This window comes from Plectropomus leopardus, chromosome 1 (genome assembly GCF_026936395.1).
Source record: "Plectropomus leopardus strain MGB_pleo_1.0 chromosome 1, ASM2693639v1, whole genome shotgun sequence".
NCBI lineage: Eukaryota > Metazoa > Chordata > Actinopteri > Perciformes > Serranidae > Plectropomus > Plectropomus leopardus.
The window spans coordinates 18,648,321-18,669,920 of NC_142176.1; the positions used below are offsets into that span (position 1 = coordinate 18,648,321).

General features: G+C 40.4%; 1 protein-coding gene and 1 long non-coding RNA gene across 2 annotated transcripts in view; one reads left to right on the forward strand and one right to left on the reverse strand.

Moving 5' to 3' along the window:
- The window catches only part of igdcc3 (immunoglobulin superfamily, DCC subclass, member 3), a 73,280-nt gene extending 52,260 nt beyond the window's left edge, over positions 1-21,020 (forward strand). Inside the window, exons 8-14 of the mRNA XM_042488616.2 lie at positions 10,144-10,391; positions 12,474-12,638; positions 13,793-13,981; positions 14,336-14,440; positions 14,660-14,795; positions 14,933-15,143; positions 16,256-21,020. Coding sequence (XP_042344550.1) covers positions 10,144-10,391; positions 12,474-12,638; positions 13,793-13,981; positions 14,336-14,440; positions 14,660-14,795; positions 14,933-15,143; positions 16,256-16,381 — 1,180 coding nt within the window. The 3' untranslated portion in view covers positions 16,382-21,020. The remainder of the gene's footprint in view (positions 1-10,143; positions 10,392-12,473; positions 12,639-13,792; positions 13,982-14,335; positions 14,441-14,659; positions 14,796-14,932; positions 15,144-16,255) is intronic.
- On the reverse strand, positions 10,261-14,719 carry LOC148190397 (uncharacterized). The gene is made up of 3 exons (XR_015776476.1): positions 14,583-14,719; positions 12,433-12,643; positions 10,261-10,397 (listed from the first exon to the last, which is right to left on the reverse strand). It is a non-coding gene; the product is annotated as an uncharacterized LOC148190397 (long non-coding RNA).
- Positions 21,021-21,600: the final 580 nt, after the last annotated feature.

A 21,600-nucleotide genomic window follows, 5' to 3' on the forward strand; every position in this document is an offset into this window, starting at 1 on the left:
CAAATATGTTTTTGAGTAAATTCTGTTATGCGTTAATGCACGTGGAAAGTTCAATTTTTCCAGTCGACCTTGGCAGCCAACCATCCGTGCATGTTGTTATTATTCATAAAAGAGAAATATGAAGTGAATACATTACATTTGCACCTCAAAAAATCAATACTTGCACTCTGTATCAGTGAGTGAAGGGAGCAGACACCTCCATCGCTCACAGACACTGCTCCACTCCCACTTGCCTACACCAGTCTATATTAGTCAGGGAGATGGAGCGAGGGACTAACAAAGGAGGAAAGAGGAGAGGGATGAAATAAATGAGAGGCCGAACTTAGACGTAGGGGAGAAAAAAAGAAAGGAAAAATGAACGGGTGGTCAAAAGAGAAATGATGAGTCGGCAGGAAGAGCAAATGAGGAGAGAGAGAACAAGACAGAGCGGGTAGTCAGAGCATCACAGCGTTTTCCACTTGCCGCCATTAGTGTATTCTGTAGACCTGCTATAATGTGGATGTCATGCATCACAAAGCCTGCACTGCGATTGGTTAAGGAGGCAGGCCTCAGCTTGAGATCTACCATTAGCTAATTAGCTCATAAACTCAGCTAGTTGACCAGGAAATGCAGTCAGCCATTTAGAGCACAGAGCAGCTTGATGTGCATCTTTTTTGCATTGTGTAGCTGGACTGAGAGGTGAGCGGAAAGAGCACATTACAATCTGATTCGTTATCACAGTCTCTAATTAATGATTGGCGTAAAGATAACTGATTTCTGGATTGCATTTATTCACCACAAATACTAACAATTTTTATCATAACTAATTAATCCTCAGATTGTTTTGTAATTAAAGGTCAGAAAATAATATTAAATGTACATCACAGCTCCCCAAAGCCTTAGTTGAGGGGTTTGGTCTGACAAAGAGTTAAAAAAAATCTCTATCTCTTGCCAAAATGACAGAATAAGTTGATTTCCTCTGATTTCCATGATGACATAAATGACATATATGACCGTACTAAAAATGATAAATATTAACTTGTTAACAGTTGCAGTTCTAAACATGTCCAAAGCAACAGTTGCCGATTTGCTATGAAACTTTGTTGTTAGGTTTTAAAAAAACAACAGCGAATGAGGTTTAAAATTTTACTTCTGTTTCTAGTGAAACATGACGTATGTGGCGTCCATCAGTGGTGCAGTGCAGGCTCTGTGCAGGTATACAGGCTATGCCCACCTCTTTTTCTTGACATTTATGGTATACCCACCTATTAGCCAAAAAGTTGTTGGAATATATATTTTAATAACAACTTTATTTATATAGAACCCTTAAAAACAGGTGTTTACAAAGTGCTTTAACAGACAAAGCAAAGGCAGGAACTCAGGGACAACAGTCAAACAAAAATGTTAGAATAAAAATGCAAACACAAAAGGTCAACGAGAATAAAGCTAATAAAAGGAAGAAAAGTGATGAAACAGGTAGATCCCAAAAGGCATTTAAAATACTAAATGAATTAAGTTTCTGGAAATATAAAAAATAAAAGCAATAAAAGATGATAAAAATGATATAAACACAATATACGAAGGCCACATCAGTGCAGATAAAACAAAGATAAGAAGATAAAAACAGGTGAATAAGAGATAGATGTAATAAATTAAAACATGAAAGGATGCCAAGAACAGGACATCAGATGGATAAGGTACAATAAATGAAGTAAGAGCAGCAAAATGAATAGAGGAAGAGATTTTAAAAAAAAAATTATAAATAAATCAATAAATAAAGGTGATATCACATAAAAGCAAGTCTGTAAAAGTGAGTTTCAAGAAGTGACTTAAAAGAAGTCACTGATTCTGCAAGGAGAGTATACTAACTACACATCCTACTTATCTAACCTAGTAATACATCCAACTCAACTACACCACTGATAGACATCCCATATGTCACTAGCATAGTATTCTACACATACTTCCATGCTGCGCTGTTGTTAATAAAATAACTCAGCGTTGACTTTTGTCCACAAACACCAGTCTTATGGGTGAATGTCCTGTGCTTGTTTGAACCATCCTCAACCGCTCCTCCTGCCCACCCTGTAGGGACTTCTTCCATTTTTAAACAGTTTTACACAGACTTTGTTGATTTTTTTACTTCATCACCTTCTCTGCTCCCATAAAAAATTACTACAGCTACAAGAGGGTGCCACCTTTGAACGGGTCATAAAAAGCTGCTTGCCCGGTCAACCTGTAGAGCTGCCTGTTCCAAAACTAAAATTAAAAAAAAAAAAATCAATATAATCAAAGTACCGTGAAATCCAGCACCTCATATTTACAAAGTGCAGCGTTATAAAAATGACAACTGATCCTCAAAATTGCTGGCAATGTAGTTTTCTCTGGATGGATTAATTGATTAGATCTACTTGCAGTGTTTTTTCCAATCCAGAAAGTGTGATGTTTCTATGTGTCACAGAAGAGGATGACCATGGGTTATTGGCCATACATAACGCAGAACACCAGAGGACAGAATTGGTGTCCTGTGTTTCTCATGTTGTTCAGTTCAGACTTCTGAAACAATTTATAAAGGTTGGGGGAAAAAAACATTTAAATATTTAAAAGGTCAATTAAAAGGACAAGATGCAGTGATGTTATCAATATTTAACAACAATCTTTCACTAAGCAGAGCCAAGTGTTTTGAATAGCTTTAACATTTATCCTGCTTTAGTTGCCAGGAACAAGTGTTGTAGAAAAAACTTAAAATTCATTTAAAGCAAACATTTTGAACATTATCTGACTGATTTTGTTGTTGCATTTCATACAACATGGAAATGTCTTGCTGCTGATCAGTTACATGAGAATATAACGACATAACTGAAACGTTTGTTTTGATGTCTATCACATGACTTTTATCTAATGTATATACATCGGAGGATCAGGGAAGAACCGTCAACCGTCAGCTTTTTAAGTCTGGGACTTAATACCTGGGCTTTGATTATATGTCAATAATTATCACTGGCCTGATGTCAGTGTTTAATTAATAAACTCTATTTCTCACTGTGTGTGAGTGACTTAGACCTTTCTTTTATCTGTAAGGGCCCTGACACACCAAGCTAACAATCAGGTGTTGGTCTATATTGGGCTGCTGGTGAGCTTCTGTCGCCCAAGTTTTGGCGTTGGCACATCTCTGCACTTGTTGGCCCTAGTGGGCTTTTTATGTTTTTTGGCAGATTCAGCATGTTGAAGTAGCGGAGACAGCGGAGTCCCTGGGTGTGGGAAATGACTCTGATTGGCTTTTCATCTCAGAGCATGAGAAAAGCCACAGAGCTTTTTAGAAACTGTTAACTGAAGGAACTGTCATAATTGTTGATTGCTCACTTGCCTACAGTGTATATGTGTTGTTCATTCGATATTGTGTTGTGTTGTTAAAGTGCAAACTGGTAAATAACTACATTGTGTCTTGAATTCCTCCCGTCAGTCTGTAGTTTTTCCCTTTTTTTAAGATGAATACAGACTGCTGCCACCTGCTGGTAGGGAGAGTTATTTCCTCTCACGCAGGTGCAGATTGTACATGTTTGTTAGCCATTGGTTGTGGTCTTTGCAGTGTATACAAGTACAACTTTTTTGGCAGAGACACAGGCAATATCGACAATCCAGGTATCTGAGTCAGTATCAATGAAGTATCAGTGCATCTGCGGCACCAGCCCCTATGATTGGAGGCCAACATGCTCTCTCTCACCAAATTCATAGTTTTACTTGAAGCTAAAAAAGCCATGTGGAGTGTTTTTTAATGTAGTGAAGGTCCTGCCAGGAAGGAAAATGATGTGGCATGGGGTGCAATTTACCTCCTGAACCAAGCCAAAACAAAAGTAATTATATGTAAATAATATTCAACAGCTCCGAGCAGTGCAACGATACTGGTCTTATATAAATACATACTCTACGGGAAGCCTGAATATACAGTGAGTGCAGCACACAGAGAAATTTTAATTAGTGTGTGTGGTGGGTATAACTTTGTGTGTGTGTGTGTGTGTGTGTGTGTGTGTGTGTGTGTGTGTGTGTGTGTGTGTGTGTGTAAAAATATACGCACACTGAGGTTTCTCCCTTCAGCCATCTCTCACGACGCTGACCTTCAAAGCAAATCGGACAAGGGAAGGAAGGGGAATCGATTGTACATTTCATTCACACACACGCATGCACACACATTAATCAAAAAGCAAGTGAGCGCCGCATGTGCACAAATAGCCCCGCGGTGCATGCCATCATTCATTTTGTGCACACGCATAATCAAACACGAAAATTCACAAACGTGTTGCTCCCTTTCGTCCTCATCCGAACACACAGACTCTACACGGAAAACACACACGAGGAGGACATGGCTACGTGAAACGCTGCATAGGATATGCACACACCTGCACACATGTACAAACACACACATCATTGTTACTCCATTCATTATTGGACCTTGCTAACCATGGCTCCTGTAAAACACGCTATTGTGGTTATTTGAAGCCTCTGAGAGTTGTTGCTAATTACATACTAGGACTCACTCTTCAGTCTCTAAAGCTGACACGTGTAATCATCCGACACGTACAGGCTGTGATCTCACATCACACACTGTGTGATAATGGTGAGATGGAATTCCAGCCTGTCCAGTTGTTGTAAAAGTGATACTGTAACTGATAATTAGGAAAATTTAATTTTCGTGTAGATAAGATATGAGAGAAATATCCCATGGGCATTTTTCTAATTTAGTCTCTTTCTCTAAATAATTTAGAAAGTGTAAGATCCTTTTTACTTTGGTGTAAAGAGGGTTTAAACTGTGTAATAAAAAAAACATGCTGTGAGTAAGCTGTGTGTGTGTGTTATAATTAATGGCCAACATCTGAAGGAACAGGCTACCACACAAACCTGGACATTTTCTTGCAGAATCCTTTCAAAGGATTTTCTTTTTTTCCCCTTTTTTCTTCTCTTTCTTTCACTCAGACCTGCCTTTCTTGTTTGCGGCCCCTCTCTGTGCCCCACATCCCCCTTCCTGCCCCCATTACAGAGAGCTGGGGCCTGGGCATTGGCCTTGAACTCTGACCCTGCCTGTAATCAGTCATATCCCTGGGCCCTTCCCTCTTCTCAGGCCACAGACAGCTCATCGCTCCTCCCCTCCCCCTCCCCCATCTCTTCCTCCTGTTCTCTTTTTGTCCCTGTATTTTTTCCTCCCTCTCCCTCTTGCTGGATCCAGAACGGCCACGCTGGCTTTTGATGGGGTGCCGCTCAGAGACAACGGAGAGTAAACATAGCCGAACAACAGGCCCAAGGCCCCGCTGTCAGCCACTCCCCTGGCCCACGGCCTTATCCATCAATCTGTGAAATGACCTTGAACTGATGAGTAAATGATGGTGTCAACCTGTCAGGACAGGACAGCTTGGCTTTGGAGCTCCTGTAAGACGAGCAAACAGCCCAAATTCAGGCCATATACGTCCCAAATCAATTCTTCTCTCTCACTTAGACTTACCATCTTTCATTTCTTCCCCACACATCTTTGGTGGCCCTGCTCTGCTGCTGAATATTAATGTATTTTAAAACTCAAACCATTTAATCGAAAAAGTCTTTTGAAAAAAGGCTCAAACTGAATCGCTTGTCACTTTATAATCTCTTTGGCTGAAAATGTTTAAATGAGAAAAAGTTTTAAGCTTGGAGACTTGTCTTTGACCTTCAGAAATTAAACAGTTGGCCGTACTAAGAACTTTAAAAGTGTAGTAGTCTACTTTACATTGTCTTTATGTAAAGCTACAGTGTGTAGGGTTTATGGGGATATATGGACAGATATGGAAAATAATGAAATGAGTATGTTTTCTTTAGTGTATAAACACCTGGAAATGAGAATGATGGGGTCCATTTATTTTTACCTTAGAATGAGTCATTTACATCCATATAGGGAGTGGGTCCGTATCCACAGATCACGGCATGTTTCTACAGTAGCCCAGAATGGACAAACAACACACTGGCTCTGTAAAGACCCATTCATAATTTCACATCGGCCACCGTAGTTTAGCTTCACCAGAAAAAACGTTTTTGAACAGGAAACCACTTAAATTCAGTGTTTTCACCGTTTGAAAAAGTGACCTGATCCCTTTGTTTTGGAGAAGAAGAGACCTCTGCCAATAAATCAGCTCCCAGTAAAAACCTCTGGAACATCTAGATCTCAAGTTATCAGAGAAAACACGGGATCACACGTTAGCAAGGAAAACACTGATTTGTAACATTGAACTGCTTTATAATTTTAATCACCTGGTGTTTTTGTCGTAGAAACTAAGACCTAGACCTCTGTGGATAATTCGGCACCCTTAAAAACCTCCTTAAAAAAAACCACACTGATTAATTTCTAACCAGGAGAATTTTTCTTTCATTGCAATCTTCAACAGTCACCATTAGATGCCACTAAATCCCCCTAAATCTTACACATTGTACCTTTAAACTGAAGTGGGAGCACTTGGCAGTCCAAAGGATTTTCTTGAATAAATGTGTATTTTGTTTCTGTTGGTCTTTAATTAATTCAACGCAATTGTGATTAACCCTAACCCTAAAATAAATTATTCTAAATATGCAACATCCTGGAACAGACAGAAAGATGTTTTGCCTTTCCAGTTTCAGCAGCAGAGCAGAAAAGAGTGACTTCAAACAGCAACACTATGCTCCTCATTCACCAACACTTTGATCCTGGAAGAAGTAGGAAGTTTTGACTGTAGATGTGGAATTTCATAAGCTACACGTCAGCAAGATCAGTCCGCATGTATGTGTGTGTTCATGCACGTGTATGTGAGTTAGCATACATGTGGTTGGACGCTACTGTACCGTCCGAAACAAGCAACATCTTGTGAAATTTCCCTGCATTCCCCTCAAACATTCAGGAGGCCCATCCAGGCCCGGTGGCATCAGGGCAGTGCGTCCCCGGGGCCCTCTTTGCTGCGTCTGTGGCGTCTGGTCAGAGCTGCCTGTCTGCAAACACTCCATCCATCACTGATATGAAAGGCTGTCAGAAATGTGATGGTTGAGTAGCGAGCCAAGGGCTGGCGACTGCTGTCACCTCGGGGGTCAGAGGTGAGATTGTCTCAGAGAGGGTAAAATACAGGGGGCCTCTTTGACCTTATAATTATCCAGATTGAATCCACCTGGCAGACCGGAAAGAATAATAACTCATCCGCCTCGCAGCCTATTCTGACCCAGATTAGAGCCGTACAGTAATTGTATCCCGACACATCAATTTTGAGAAGGAAATGGAATGATTCACTTCTCTGTCCTGCCTGCTGACCCAGAAGAGCACTCCCCTGTCTTTACAAATCCATCCTTGCAAACCACTTCGAGGCCGTATGGCTTCGGTGGCGTCCGTCGAGAGAGCCGAAATGCCACTTTCCTCATGTCCAATTTCACAGGTCCAGAAGGTGGCCGGTGACAGACCATGTACGGCTGAAATGTCGTTCTTTCGATAAATGGCATGCTTCTCCTCACGGGATCGTCCTGGCATTTCTCAATAAATTTTGATTTAATACACCGAGGATCCAACCTGTCCGTCAAAGAAAGATGACAGTCTGTTCGACAGGTGCCTACAAACTGCCAGTGACAGATTAGGCGGGATGCTGTGGGATATGTTGAACTCTTATGGCATTCAATTCTAGTGTTTCAACTTAAAGCGCAGCATGAGAGCCAGAAGCCAGAGGCTTTTCTTCCTTTTATTTGAAATATGCTTCTGATCTGTCAAAATGCCCTGACCAAGGGCTTGAAGGAGTGAAAATAGACATAGCTACAACTCAAGCCCTTCCATATTCCCAAGATATTCATTATTTGTACATTCTCATTTTTTCTCCTGCACATATTATACCTTAAATACAGCAGATATGGCCTTGATATGAAAATGGCATAAAGAAATGTTTCGCGCCACCGGGTCTTATTTCCATAGTGTGTTAAATGTTTTATTTTTTCTTTTGCCTCGAGACAAATAAGAGGAGTAGATTATGTATTCTTGTCTAATAACACCTACTCAGCATGCACACACGAATACATATACACACACATAAAGCTTATATTTCTTCCATAGCAGCGAGATCACGTGGGAGGGAAGAAAAAGCAGAGATGCAGTACAAAAAGACAAAGAGAAGAGCTGTGCAGGTACGACAGTGAGAAGCGACGGCTTGGAAGAAAGAGAATATAGAGTGAAGGCAGTGAGTGTAGGAGGTTGTGATTGTGTATAGGTATGAGTGATGAGGTGAGTACATCTGTGTGCATGGACAGATGAAAGGTTTCACTGATGTAGGCAAATTACATTTTTTGAACCGCTGAAATAGATTTATCGACTCCGACGAGAGTTTCGATAGAAAAGGAAGCAGTTTGAAAGTACGCGCTCTGCACGAGTGAGGATCTTCTTTACACACTGCTGCCGTCTGTATTGTGTTCTTTCTTTCACTCACTCAAACACACACACACAACTGAACACAATACATCTTGACATACTGTCACATTAATCTTCCTTACTTTATGCAGTCCTTATCCGAGGTACGAAGTAACAGTGCATTCACTCAGCACAGATAATTTACTTTCGAAGACTCAAATGTACGTTTTCAATTTTATTTCAGATAGATTAGTTACTGTGATTAAAGAAAAGACATGTCTGATAGTGTTTGTCATCAGAATATTTTTTTAAAACTAGTAAAAACAGGTTTCAATATGTTTTTGAAGAGAATAGTGTCACCATGTGATCATTTATATTGCACATAAAGGCTCAATGTGGGTGTAACAATTTGTCAATGAATTGTGGTGAACTTTACCATCTACCCAAGACCCAGATATCCCTGCTTATCTCCCAGCTCCAAATTTTATTTTGCTCTTGAGCTGTACAGATTGTACTTCTGCATTTTCATATGCCTGCTACCACAGAAAGAATAGAATAGAATAGAAGCAAATCAAGAGAGAGAGAGAGAGGCCCCTCTTTTCTCTTAAATGAAATGGTAAAGCTAGGGAGTGCTGTTCAAATGCAAACCAATACTTTGGTACTGCATCGGCTATTTTATCATCTAATATGTCTCAAAAATACATATTTCGGTGCACTGGCTCTAATAAGATAATTTGTGAACAGGAAGTGCCACACGATTTCATGTATTGTAAAAATGGAGACTGGAAGTAGATTAAATGGGAAAACTAAGCAGTTCTGATAAATTATAAACCAAGATTCTGTAACTGAGTTGCCTATTTCTCACCTAAAATGTTTTCAGAAACATATTTTAGCTTTTTGTTTGACTCTCATTAGAGATTGCTTGTTACCTGCTGTCCACCATATTGTTGTAGAAAAATGGCCATTGCATTACGTCACCCACCAGCAGGAGTGTTTATTGGTCCAGTGTGGTGCTTTCTGGTATTTGTAGATTTTCAACATGACAGCTCTTATTTTCTGTTTTCTCTGGTCATAAAGTACCATTTTCAAAGGTATTTGTATCTTCCTGCTGCACTGAAAGCCTAGTTTTATGAAAACAGCATCTTTCCAGAAGTATATATCTCATAATTCAACTCCTGATTTCTACGTACAGATTTCCATTATTTTGCATTTCCATTACAGTTTTTTTCAACAATTTACCTTCACATTTCAACTTATGTACACCAAAATAGGTGCATAACACATATGGATGAGTCTGAAAGCAGTCGAAAAATTGTTATTATGGTATATATGTTATATGTTATTGGTTGCCAAATATTTGTGAGTATGGCCTATTTGATATGAACTACTGCAACTCTTGAGAGCATTACACGTATCGTGAGTAATCCCGTAAAGTTAGATGGCAGAAAAACATGTTCTGCTCTGTAACATGTTGCTGCTGCTGTTATTATATAACCCTGGTGCTGGTGTGCATTAAGCGCTTTAAAGTTACACACTGACATACCTTAAAAGTTAACCAACTCAGTGTGCATGTTTTGGTGCACTTCACTGCAAATACGGTATTTTAGTTTAGTTTGGTGGAGATTACCGTTATTTAACAACTATTCAAAAGCAGGATTCACCTTTTGGACTTAACATTTCTCATATACAGTCATACGCAATCAACTCTTGTGTTTCAAATTAGTGTCAGAGAAACTAAACTTCCCCATTTCCTTTTTTCTGTCTTTTCTTCCACCTCTTCTTTTTCGCTCCTCTCATAGCACACTGACGATATACGGCATTAGCCAGGATGATGAGGCCATCTACCAGTGTATAGCTGAGAACAGCGCCGGCTCCACTCAGGCCAGCGCCCGCCTCACAGTGCTCTGGGCCGACGGACTGCCCGGTGTGCCCACCCACGTGCAGGCCGAGGCCCTCTCACCCACCAACATCCAGGTGTCCTGGAGGGAGCCGGATCAGAACACTCAGGACATCATCGGTTATGTGCTTCACATCCGCAGGACCTCAGGTGGGGCTGCGCAGAATTTATATGCAATCGATTACATAAAAATAAGTTACCATAAAATGTGATCATGTAAATAAGCAGTTATACTGACCTAATGAAGATAGACGGCACTGACGTTCGAAGCGAGGGGCCCATTTCACAAAAACAATTTGCAAGCATGCAGATCGCAAATGGTGCAAGCATCTGTTTGTCACTCTGCTCTCACATGCTTTTTCTGCTGTTTCTTCTGATAAATGAAATGTGTCAAAATGAGGAAATGATCTCATGTTGCAAGTTGCGGTTTGTATGTTTCATATGTGTCGAAATGTGTCCCAGACATGAACGGATTATGAGACAATGGGCCCCTGGTCACAGGCATGCAAAAGTCCCAGTACCTCTCCTACATAAGAGCAAGACACACAGACTTTGAGGTGGTTTAGCATCTTGTTGTTGTTGTTGTTGTTGTTTTGCATCTTTTCCTAGTGTTTACACATCCTTCTGTGGCTTTGTGTCATTTTGTTTCTCTTATGAGTGATTTAGCATCTCTTTGTAGTTGTTTTTGTCTCTTTGTGGTCATTTTGAGGCTCTCTGTGCTTGTTTTGTGTCTCTGGTTGTTTTTTCCCCTTCTGTATTCATTTCTGAATCTCCTTGCAGTTGTCTTGTGTCTCTTTGTAGTTGTTTTGGGTCTTTGTGGTATTTTGAGCCTTTCTGAGGTTGTTTTGTCTCTGTGGTTGTTTTCTCATTCTTTTTTGTAGTCATTTTTGCATCTCTGTAGTTGTTTTGTGTCTCCTTGTAGTTGCTTAGTGGCTTTTTTAGTCCTTTTGTGTTTCTCTGTATTTGTTTCGTGGCCCTTTGTGGTCATGTGTCTTTTTGTAGTTGCATGGTATCTCTCTCTAGTCCCTTTGCATCTGTTTGTGGTTGTTTTGCATCTCTTTGTAGTGGTAGGGTAGTGTAGTGGTCATTTTATGTTTCTATATGGTCATTTTGAGGCTCTTCCTGGTCAGTATGAGTCTCTTCAAGTGACTTTTTGCAGATGAAGGCTAGGGCCCCCCCTGATACTTTGGGCCCCTGGGTCTGTGTCCATTCAGTAATTCATCCATGGTACTAGATTACAACTCTATCAACAGTCTCAACAACAGAGTATGGAAAAAATGATAAAAGGCCTTTTGTTTGTTTCCCAATACATTTACTCCACCTTCATGTGGTAGATGCTTTTATTCAAAGCTACACACAGTAAGTTAATTCAAGCAAAAAGGAAATGCATCTCTCCCAATGAACAACTTCAAATGTGTTTAGTGCTTCAGTACAAGTCCCCACACTCCAATACACAGACGAATTTAATAAGTATTATTAAAAAACAAATTGTCTGATTTATTGCCTTGGGATCCGTGTGTGTTGACTATTGATATGATCCCTATGTGTGTATTCATACATGCACATGTACATGCTTGTTAATGTACATGCAAAGTGTTTGTTTACAGCTTTGGGCAAGTGTGTGTGTGTGTGTGTGTGTGTGTGTGTGTGTGTGTGTGTGTGTGTGTGTGTGTGTGTGTGTGTGTGTGTGTGTGTGTGTGTGTGTGTGTGGTGAGGGTCTCATTGTGGCAGCTGCTGTTCTCCTCACTAGGTTTATCAGATGGATAATTAAGGGCCCCAGGGGCCAACCAATAGGATCTGCTGTAATTACCCTTCCAAGATGGTATGGCCCTATGGTTGGAGGGCTAGAGGTAGATGGTGGTTATGGTTGGTTGTCTCCGGATTGAGGGCAATAAAATGCTTTAACACATCCTTTGTAACTCCCCCTTTTACCCCTCCATCTTCTCACTCCACCCCTTCAATTCAGTCAACCATCATCATTCAGGCTCCCAGGGCCAAACTAGATTAGCTATTACCTAACGGAGCTGCTCTGATAAAACCAGTGAAATGGGCAATAACCATAAAGTCATGACAGAAACAGATTGTACTTATTGTTTCCTCTCCTGATCCCGTTTCCATCACTTTAATGCCTGCTCCTGCTTTTCTTTTCCTGTTTATGTCTTCTGTCTCTCACTCTTTTTTTTAATCTCACCTTCTCTTGCTGTCCTTCCACCTCCATCTCTTCTCCTTCAGACCCAGCAGAGATGGAGTATGAGGAGGCCGTCAGTAAGGTGACGCTGCAGCAGATTATCAGGGACCTGGAGCCCTCCACCAGTTACACCTTCTACGTCAAGGCCTACACTTCCCATGGGGCCAGCAAACCATCGGACAGTGTCACCGAGAGCACTCATGGGGAGGGTGAGCTGGAAGAAGGACACACGCGCGCGCACACACACACACACACACACACACACACACACACACACACACACACACACACACAGTGGTTTGTAATAGAGCTTTATGCTGAGAGTAAAAACATGCAAGATTTAAGCTTTTAAATGAGATATGATGCTTTTACTGTAAATGTTACTGCACATAAGCAGCCGTAATTTACACTTCAGACATACAAAATAAGAGCTCTTAGTGCTGCTGCTATTTTCACTGGATGTTTGACTTAACTCAACTCCACTTAACCTATTTTTTGTACTTGGTGCTTTTCTCAATTTTTTTCCACCACAGATAGTACCCTGTTAGTGTAGGGGCTCTTAGCTATGCCTCATTGCTCCATCCAGCTCTCACCTCTCACCTTTAATTGGCATCCAAACAAAGGAATTTTATGTATTTTGTCAATTTTTGAGAAAAACATTTTTTGCTATATCTTGGTTGACCAAATAAAATACGGAAAACATAATATTGACGATAGTTTGGCTATTTAAAAATGGTGGGTTGGTGAAGAATTTCCCGTGTTGCACTTGTGATTGTTCTCTCCGACCGTTCAGTGGTCTGCAGTGTTTTAACTCCCCCATTTAGTATTGACTCAGCTTACTTGGAACCTCAAACAAGGTGATACCAAAAATAGTGTTGGTAATTGATACCATCTTATAGGGCAAACACTCGTCCAGCGCCTCCAGGGCTTGTTCATAGCACCCTCAGGGGTTCTACACTGCTTAGTGTCCGTCCTCCATTGACAGTTCATTTGTAGACATTGAACACGCAGACAATTACTTGATACAAAACTTCATAGGGAATAGGAGGAGACTCCACCGCCTGTCTTTCTCCTGGCACTCAGAAACATCTCTCATCAACTGTGTCTCACGACTTGTCCATATCATCTCTTTTAATTACTTCAGCATGCCGTCTTTCCAACTAACACATGCTCTACACCCAGCCCAAACCACCAAGTCTGAGCACCATGCAGGATCACCAATAGAACAGTGTACCAAAACAGTACTATCCACAACTTTTGCTGACGGAGAACAAGTCGTTTAGCCTTGCCAGTCCCATGCAGTGGAAATGAGGCTCATCATATTGTTGTACCACTCTGGTTGACTGTCTCTGTTGTGTTACAGTGCCAGCGCCTCCTTCCCTCTTCACCAAGGTGGTGAACACCAGTGTGATACAAGCAACGTGGGAACCTTCCTCCAAGATGGGCCAACATCAGGGCTTCAGACTGTATTACAGAAGAGCCCACACACCGCTGTTCACTGGTCCCATCAATTTTCCTCGCAACATCACCCAGTACAACATCACTCAGCTGGGTGAGATGTGTTTCTCAGGACTACAATTTATTGCACCATAGCAGATTGGCTTAGTTTTTTTATTGACCATTCATCTTTGTAGTCTTAATTAAAGAAACAAATATTTGACAATGTGATCTGGCCCTGTAAACAAGCTTTTCATAATTTCCAAACTGGAGCTGTGCTGAAGATTAAAACAAGACTAAAAACACTTCTTGGGGAAGAACTTAGGAGTTGTTTATGAAGCCTCCTGCTCTTAATTTAGGCAAGGAAAAGCACTAAATATCAGCACTTCAAGTTAAAAATGTTAAAAGAAGAACCAGATTTCATTGTCTTAACTTCTTTTTCTTTTCTTTTTTTTACTTTTTTGTCCAGATCCTTCACTGGTCTATGAGATAAAGCTGCTGGCACACAACCAACATGGAGATGGCAACGCGACCATACGATTTGTTTCACTTCGGGAGGCCGTGGAGAAATCTGGTGATTGTCCCCCAGACACAACCACATATACTATAGCTACACATAGTCCCACATCACCACAAGGTTTAATTTGCCTCACTGATTGAAATGCCATCTTTTGTCTTGAGAAGAGTCAAGCTGACCTTCACAGTCACACACTCACCCACATCTCCCTGATGCAGCCGTGTTAACTCAAGCTTTGTTGGTGGTTTGACTGTGAGGTATTCTGTGTCTCCTCAGTGTTGGATGCCCCGTGCGATTGTGTGAAAGACGAACAGAGCAAAACATCCACGACAGGCATCATAATTGGCATTCACATCGGAGTCACCTGCATCATCTTCTGCGTGCTCTTCCTCGTCTTCAGCTACCGCGGCAGGTCAGTACAAACATGACGACAACAACAAAATGTAACGATGGAAATAACTTGCCAATAATTGTTGTTGAAGGTTAATGTCAGTCTGTTGTCTGTTTGCAGCTGACAATAGTTTTATGTGTGTGTGTTGTAATCCCCAGGCTTATGATGTGTAAGACGGTTCAGGCCACGCCTCAGGCGGGGCACAGCACAGTGCTGGAATCCTCTTCCTCCTCCCAGGGGGCCTCTGGGCTGAACGGCGCTGCCAGGAGAGAGATGGAGGTGAATGGCAGCACAGCGGGGAAGAAACTGGCTGACAGCAACGAGCTTGAGAGACTTTTCACTCAATCAACCACACAAGATACATGCATGGTGAGTCCTAAGAATGAGATAACTGTGTTACATTTGAAATGTCTGTACACAGACATAACATGGCTAAAGATATTTTGAAGAGAAAATAAAGTTAATTACAACTTGAATTATTTTTTCATAAATTTGGCTATCAGTTCTGTCAGTAGAGGGAAAATTTCAACCCCAGACATTCTGCTGTAAACATCCACCACAGCTTATATCCAAATTTACTGTTTTAAGTGTAACTTAATGTACTTGTTGCAGTTGTACACTCATGGGTTTCCTGTTGAGAGAATTTTTACAACTTCACAGGTGCACTCACTTATAGTTTTCCCCTGAGGAGATTACCCAGCTTTTTTAAAATGTACAGTGGTCTACTCACTTGTGCTTTGTGCCCTGACATAACTTTTCTTAGCAATGTTGCACTGTTCCGATATCTCCAGAGTTACTTTGGTGTGAGCAATGTTATCGTAACTAATAGAATTGATGCCTGGAGCTCCAAAAAGTAGAAACTAAGTGTAGTTGATCTCCAATCTGTTGTGCTTTATTTCCACTCGTGCCCAATTTATTTCCAATAAACACAGAAAACAGCTCTACAGGCTTTTATTTGTAACATCAGATAAAAACAATCCAACAGTGTAAATAACAAGCTAAAACTATGGTGCAGCGTTGAGTGCAAATATAATATAAATCTTTCTATTTTTTAAAGAATTTTGCAGCAAAGAGACAGCAACAGATGATTTGTTTTTCCTGCATTTTTTCCCCCCAAAATAATTTAATTTTGAACTGTTCAGAGCATATTGACCCTACAGTAAATAAATTGGTTCAGAACCCAAAAATGAGTAGGTTTTCCTTGAACCTAAAGTGTGAACTGAATCTGTAATAACAGAATAAAGTTTGCATTTAAGAAATTAAATTGCAATATTGTTATGACTGGTGATGACACATCCTTGATTGCAGTGGCTCCGTGCAAAAGTTGTGGAAACGCGGCCTGGTTCGTTAGATAGTACCAAGGTTCCAACAATCATGAACAGAACCGATTAAAAAAAAACAGAGCTAATGTAGTGGAAAGGGGGAATCAATGAATCAAGTGTACCGTCTTTCTAACTCTTTAATTATGTATGTGTTTTTAGTCCGACTCCTTCGCACTGAACAACACCCAGCTGTCTACGATACCGCTGGACGAGTTTGCGTTGGAGCGGGAGACGCAGTTCCAGGAGCCTCCTGCAGCAGGAGTGGGTCGGCAGGACCAAGGCTGATCATGTATGAAGGCCAATTCACACGACACTGTTCACAGTGTCCACTTAGACTCTTCTCTCACTCAGGTTGACAAGTGTTTCCTTTCAAAGTAGTTTTTCGTTTTGTGCAAAGATTTTTTTTTATTGGTAAGTTAAGGAGTTCTAGAGGATCTAGGACCGTGTATCGCAGTGTTTGTGGCCTGAGGTTCGGGAGAGCTCTCTTCTGATGGACAGCTGTTTCTACCCAGAAGGCCACTTAAACGCTCTTTATTTTTACAATTTGGTCTTTTGTTAATTTTCTGGTGTTGGGCAGCACACAGAATAGAGGCCCCATAATGTCCTTGTTATACAATGATGATTTTATTTTTAAGTTTATAAATATATATATACATATATATCTTTATCAACTATACTGTATGTCAAAGTGGTTATAAGTTATTGGTCTTATCTCTACTTTTCTGTGGATGTCAAAGACTCCTGCTGCCTGCTCTCACCTACCAATGATTCCAACTTCTCGCTCACAGAAGACCTCAGCCTTCTGTCTCAGGACTTTGTTTCAGTGATATCAACATTTTTTTTTATGAGTTCTCGGCCTTCATACAGGCACTAGACTTGTGCTGTGTGAACCTTAAGATTCAACAAAAACCTACCTCAGCCGGAATGAATGTGTTGCGGGAAGCTTTTAGGGACTTAACCTTCCCCTGTGCTCACAATTACTTTACATGCGGAGGAACTGATACGTTTGAAAATTACAAGATCAGGTGCCGCACTACCTCAGATGTCAAGAATCGTCTCTCTTCTCCTGCTTGTCAAAGCAAAATGAAAAAAAAAAAAAGAAACGAGTATCCAACATAAAGCACTTCCAAATGCTGAAGTTAATGTTCTACCTCAAGATAACAATGTTAATGTTGTCGCTGTTGTTGTTGTTGTTTGTCTGTTTATTGCATAATGAAAACCCCTCTTTTCCCCCCTCTGTGAAACCCCGGCTTCCCTCTGTTGATGAATATGGTGTTTGTAGATTCAGTGTCAGTACTTCATGCAAGATGACAGACTGATAACACTGTTGTATGAATTACGGTGTGTTAGGACGATGTTTGAATTATGCTGTTCCATTGTGAGCTATTTTTATATTTTATATCACTCAAAACATCATATTTTTTCCTTCAGTTGGAAGAAAAGAGCATTAGAGATACACTGCATCGCTAATGATATGTCCAGGTCTATTTACAGCTCAACGAGACGTGATACATTATTTTTTATTAGACAAGAGGCAAAATTATGTGACATACAGACATCATATATGTGTGTAAAATTGTTGTATGATTGAAACTTGTGTGTGTTTGTGTAGATGTGTTTAATTGATTGAATGTTTTTCATACATATATGATGTTTGTGAAACAAAAAGAAAATGTATCAAAATTCCCCAACACATTGTACCATTTTCGCTTTAATCTCTGAAAGGAATAGTTTGACTTTTTGGGAAGAAAAAAAAGCTAATTTGCTTTCTTGCTGATAGTTAGAGATACCACTATTGTGTCTATGTACAGTAAAGCACATTAGTTCCCCTAAAATCACAAACTGCCATTCAAATTAGTGTTTGAGCACAGAATTAAACAGATAAGATGATTTTTTAAATTTTTTTTGGCAGCATTAGAGGCAGGGTTGGACCAGCCAAATACTTAAAAAAATCGGAAGTAACTAGATTTTTTCATTCACCAGACAGAAAAAAGCAAGGGAAATGTACTGAGTTGCTGGTGGATTTTTGAATCCACAAGCCTCAATGTTAGTTGGACAAAAAGTTAATTTTTAGAGGTGCTGTTATGCAAATTTTTTGGACTCTGGATAGAGCTAGGCTAGCTGTTTCCACTTGCTCCGAGTCTTTATCTTTATCTTTATACTTAAAGGAGTATTTTGGCATGCGGGGAAACACACTGTTTTCTCTCTGATGGAAAGCTAAAAGCGAAGATCGATACACTCACGTCTGTACGATTAATATGAAGCTATAGCTAGCAGATGGTTAGCTCAGCTTAGCGTACAAACTTGTAGCCTGTAGCCTCTCTGTAGCTTGCTGTTTAAAAAAGTGGTTCTTGTTTAAAAACAGAAACAATTTCACTAGTTTGCCATTTAATTGGGGATTATGTGCAGAATTATTTTAAAGCCAGATAGAAGTGTGCTGAGCATTAAAGCCATTTTTTTTAGCGGCCAAACCACAACCACCATCACAAGACTTTGTTTCAAAGACATAAATTGTCAAAGACATGTCTGTAAATTAGTGCAAGCATTTTGTGATTGTCACAATTCCTGCAAAAATGTACCGTTTTACTATCAGCATTTGATCCATTATATCCGATAACATTTCAAAAGTCAAGAAGAGTCGCACCATTAAATTATTTTACTCCCACTCAAGTTAGCATAGCGTTAAACCGTAAATTAGCTATTCAGCTTTTGAAAGTCTGTACTGCAATTGCCCAAAGATGCAAGAGATTTTTTGGCTTCATGGGCCGATTTATACATCGATGCTATTTTTTTTTTTTTACTGTGAGCAGTAACTTGTCTCTACTAGTTCCCTGGCAACTACTCAGAGATATGTGACAGAGTGGTATCGTTCTTTAACTTTTTGCCAGAAAGCGAATCAGCTAAGTAAACTATTCCTTCCATTCAAATCAGCAGCAGTGTATCCCTAACCTCATCCTGGATATTTGTTGCTGCAGTGCTCTTAGTTCAATGTGTTTTCACGTCACAGTATCTGCCTCCTTTTTGAACAGATGTAGTAGCCTTTCAGACTTTCGAAGCCCAGGAGACATGACAGTTGCTGATCATGCTTGACTTACTCCCAAACCCACAACTGCTGCTCAGCCTTCTCCCTTCTGACAACACTGACGAGTCAAAGCGCTTCAGGAACAATGTTTTTAATATTTTCCTTGTTGTTGACGACCACAGACGGAGAGCTGGCTGAGGGAGATAGACGGTTGTTGGGTGGCTCTACAATCACAGGGCTTCCCTCACCGGCTCTCCTCTCCTTGTCGTCACTTACTGTGCAGGATTCGCTCTAATGCATCGTGGTTACCTACCTCAACCCTGTTTTTTGGCCTTTCTCTCAGGTCTTTATGAAGGAAACATACAGAGTACGAACAATAGAGGAATACATACATACATATATATAAATGTATATACATATATATTGCAATTGTCGCCACATGCTGGACAGACTGAAAGGGACACATACAGTAAAACACAAATGGAGGGAGAACTTTTTAGGACCTTTATCTCATGCACTAACTATTAAAATGGTTCATGCTTAGTTTCTAGTGATTGTGAAAGTGTAACTTTGGTTATCATCCAATTTCTTGTTTTCATATCACAAGCTTTTAACTTTATTTTCTCTCACTGGTGTTGACTTGATATCCTCTGTTTAAAGTTTATCCATGAATAAGAAAAGTAAAGTGGTTAGCACAAACAACTCCAACATGCACACAATTTATTGATTTGCGTTTCTGGCTCCTAATCTGGAGCATGACACATCGTCACCTCAACTATTCTGCATTCACGTGATATCGTTGAGATTGATTTAATGAACAGTCAAGTGGGAGAAACCGCTGATGTCGGCCTCCTAGATGTAATTCCATGTTTGGAATTTTTGACACCTTGTTTCATTCATTCACCATCTCACCGCTTCCTAACCTCCCTCTTGTGTCAGCGAACAAACTAAGCGAGACATGTAACTTGTTTGAAAAAACACTCGGCCTTGCTCTGCTTTGGGCTTCTTGCACCTCCAACTTATATTCAGAGCAACGGCAAGCCATTGCTTCGACTCCTTCAGGGCTTCATAGGCTCCTGCAGTGTTGTTGTCACTTATTCTGACAATTTTTCATGCTCCATTCACCGGAGCTCGCTCGCTCGCTATATGTGGGAAGTTTTCCTCTGCTGCCTCATTGGCTTGACAAGTTAACATTGCGTTGCATTTTGCAAAATCAGCAAACACCTTTACCTCTATCCATGGTTTATACATCCGTACTATTGAATCCAAAATGTCCCATTGCATTTTCACGCAGATAGTTTAGTGTATTCAGCCCAGCATGCGTTTTTTCAGCTAGCTTTTTCCATTTCGCATAAGGCAGCCGAGCATGCAATGCAAAGATGGACAGGGCATTTTGATATCGGTTTATTCAGCTAATTTTAAAGGAGCTACACACTACTTGTATGTAGTCAGCTATTTCGGGGGTGTGCCCTCCCCCTTGTTAACTTGCCATCCATCTCCATCTTCCAGGTCCAGACACAGATGACGTTTTGCCTGGACCTAGAACCATAACTGATAAATTATTGAGAATTATCAAATTTTGACGAAGCATCATGTTAAGTGCCGCAGTATTTGTAGCTTTGGACTAGCGACCAGGAAACTCGTAGAAAAATGTTATGCCCTAAATCATCTCGCTCATTTTTTCAGATATTGCGTGAATGCAGCATAAGTGTATATTTTGGTTATTTTGGCTGGATACAGCATCACATCTTCTTGACCTCCACGACATTCCACAAGAGTTGTTTGTGTCTCCACAGCAGAGAATCACCTCCCATCTTTGTTTGTTTTGCAAACCTGCATTTTACATTGTAGCGACCATCTTGCATTCTGTAATGTTATGCCTTATAAATTTATTTGTTTGCTGATTTTCTCCTTGCATCCATTTGTTGTATTTAATTGTATGCTGTGGTGTCAGTGTCATGTCACAAGTGTTGCAAAAACAATAACGGTACATGTCAAAACAGCATAACAAATACTTGAGACGAAATGTCTGCTGCTTGTATATTTATTAACTGCCAATGTGATATTTACTCTCCAGGGCTGCTGCAGCCTTAATCAGTGTATTTACTTCTGTTGAGAGTAATTTCACTGGGGAAACAAGTGGTGTGGTTATCTTCCTTCCTTCCTTCCTTCCTCTGTCCCTTGGTGTAATTTAGGGTTAATCTCCTCCAGCAGGAAATTGCCCACATCTCACCAGTGGATGTGTCAGGTTTTAGTGCCATACTGTTTAACCTGATTCACTGGGAATGTGGTGCAGTGACGATCATGTTTACGTGATTAGACTTTAATAGGTCAGGTTGTTGTTTTGCTTTATAATATCAGAACTTGTGTGATTTAACTGAGCCCTCAAAGCTGTCCTCGCTGACTGACTGGCGCTGTAACTCTGTTGCATTTAGTGGGAAAAAAGGGAGCCTTTTGTCTTATATATTTTGCAGCCTTGGGA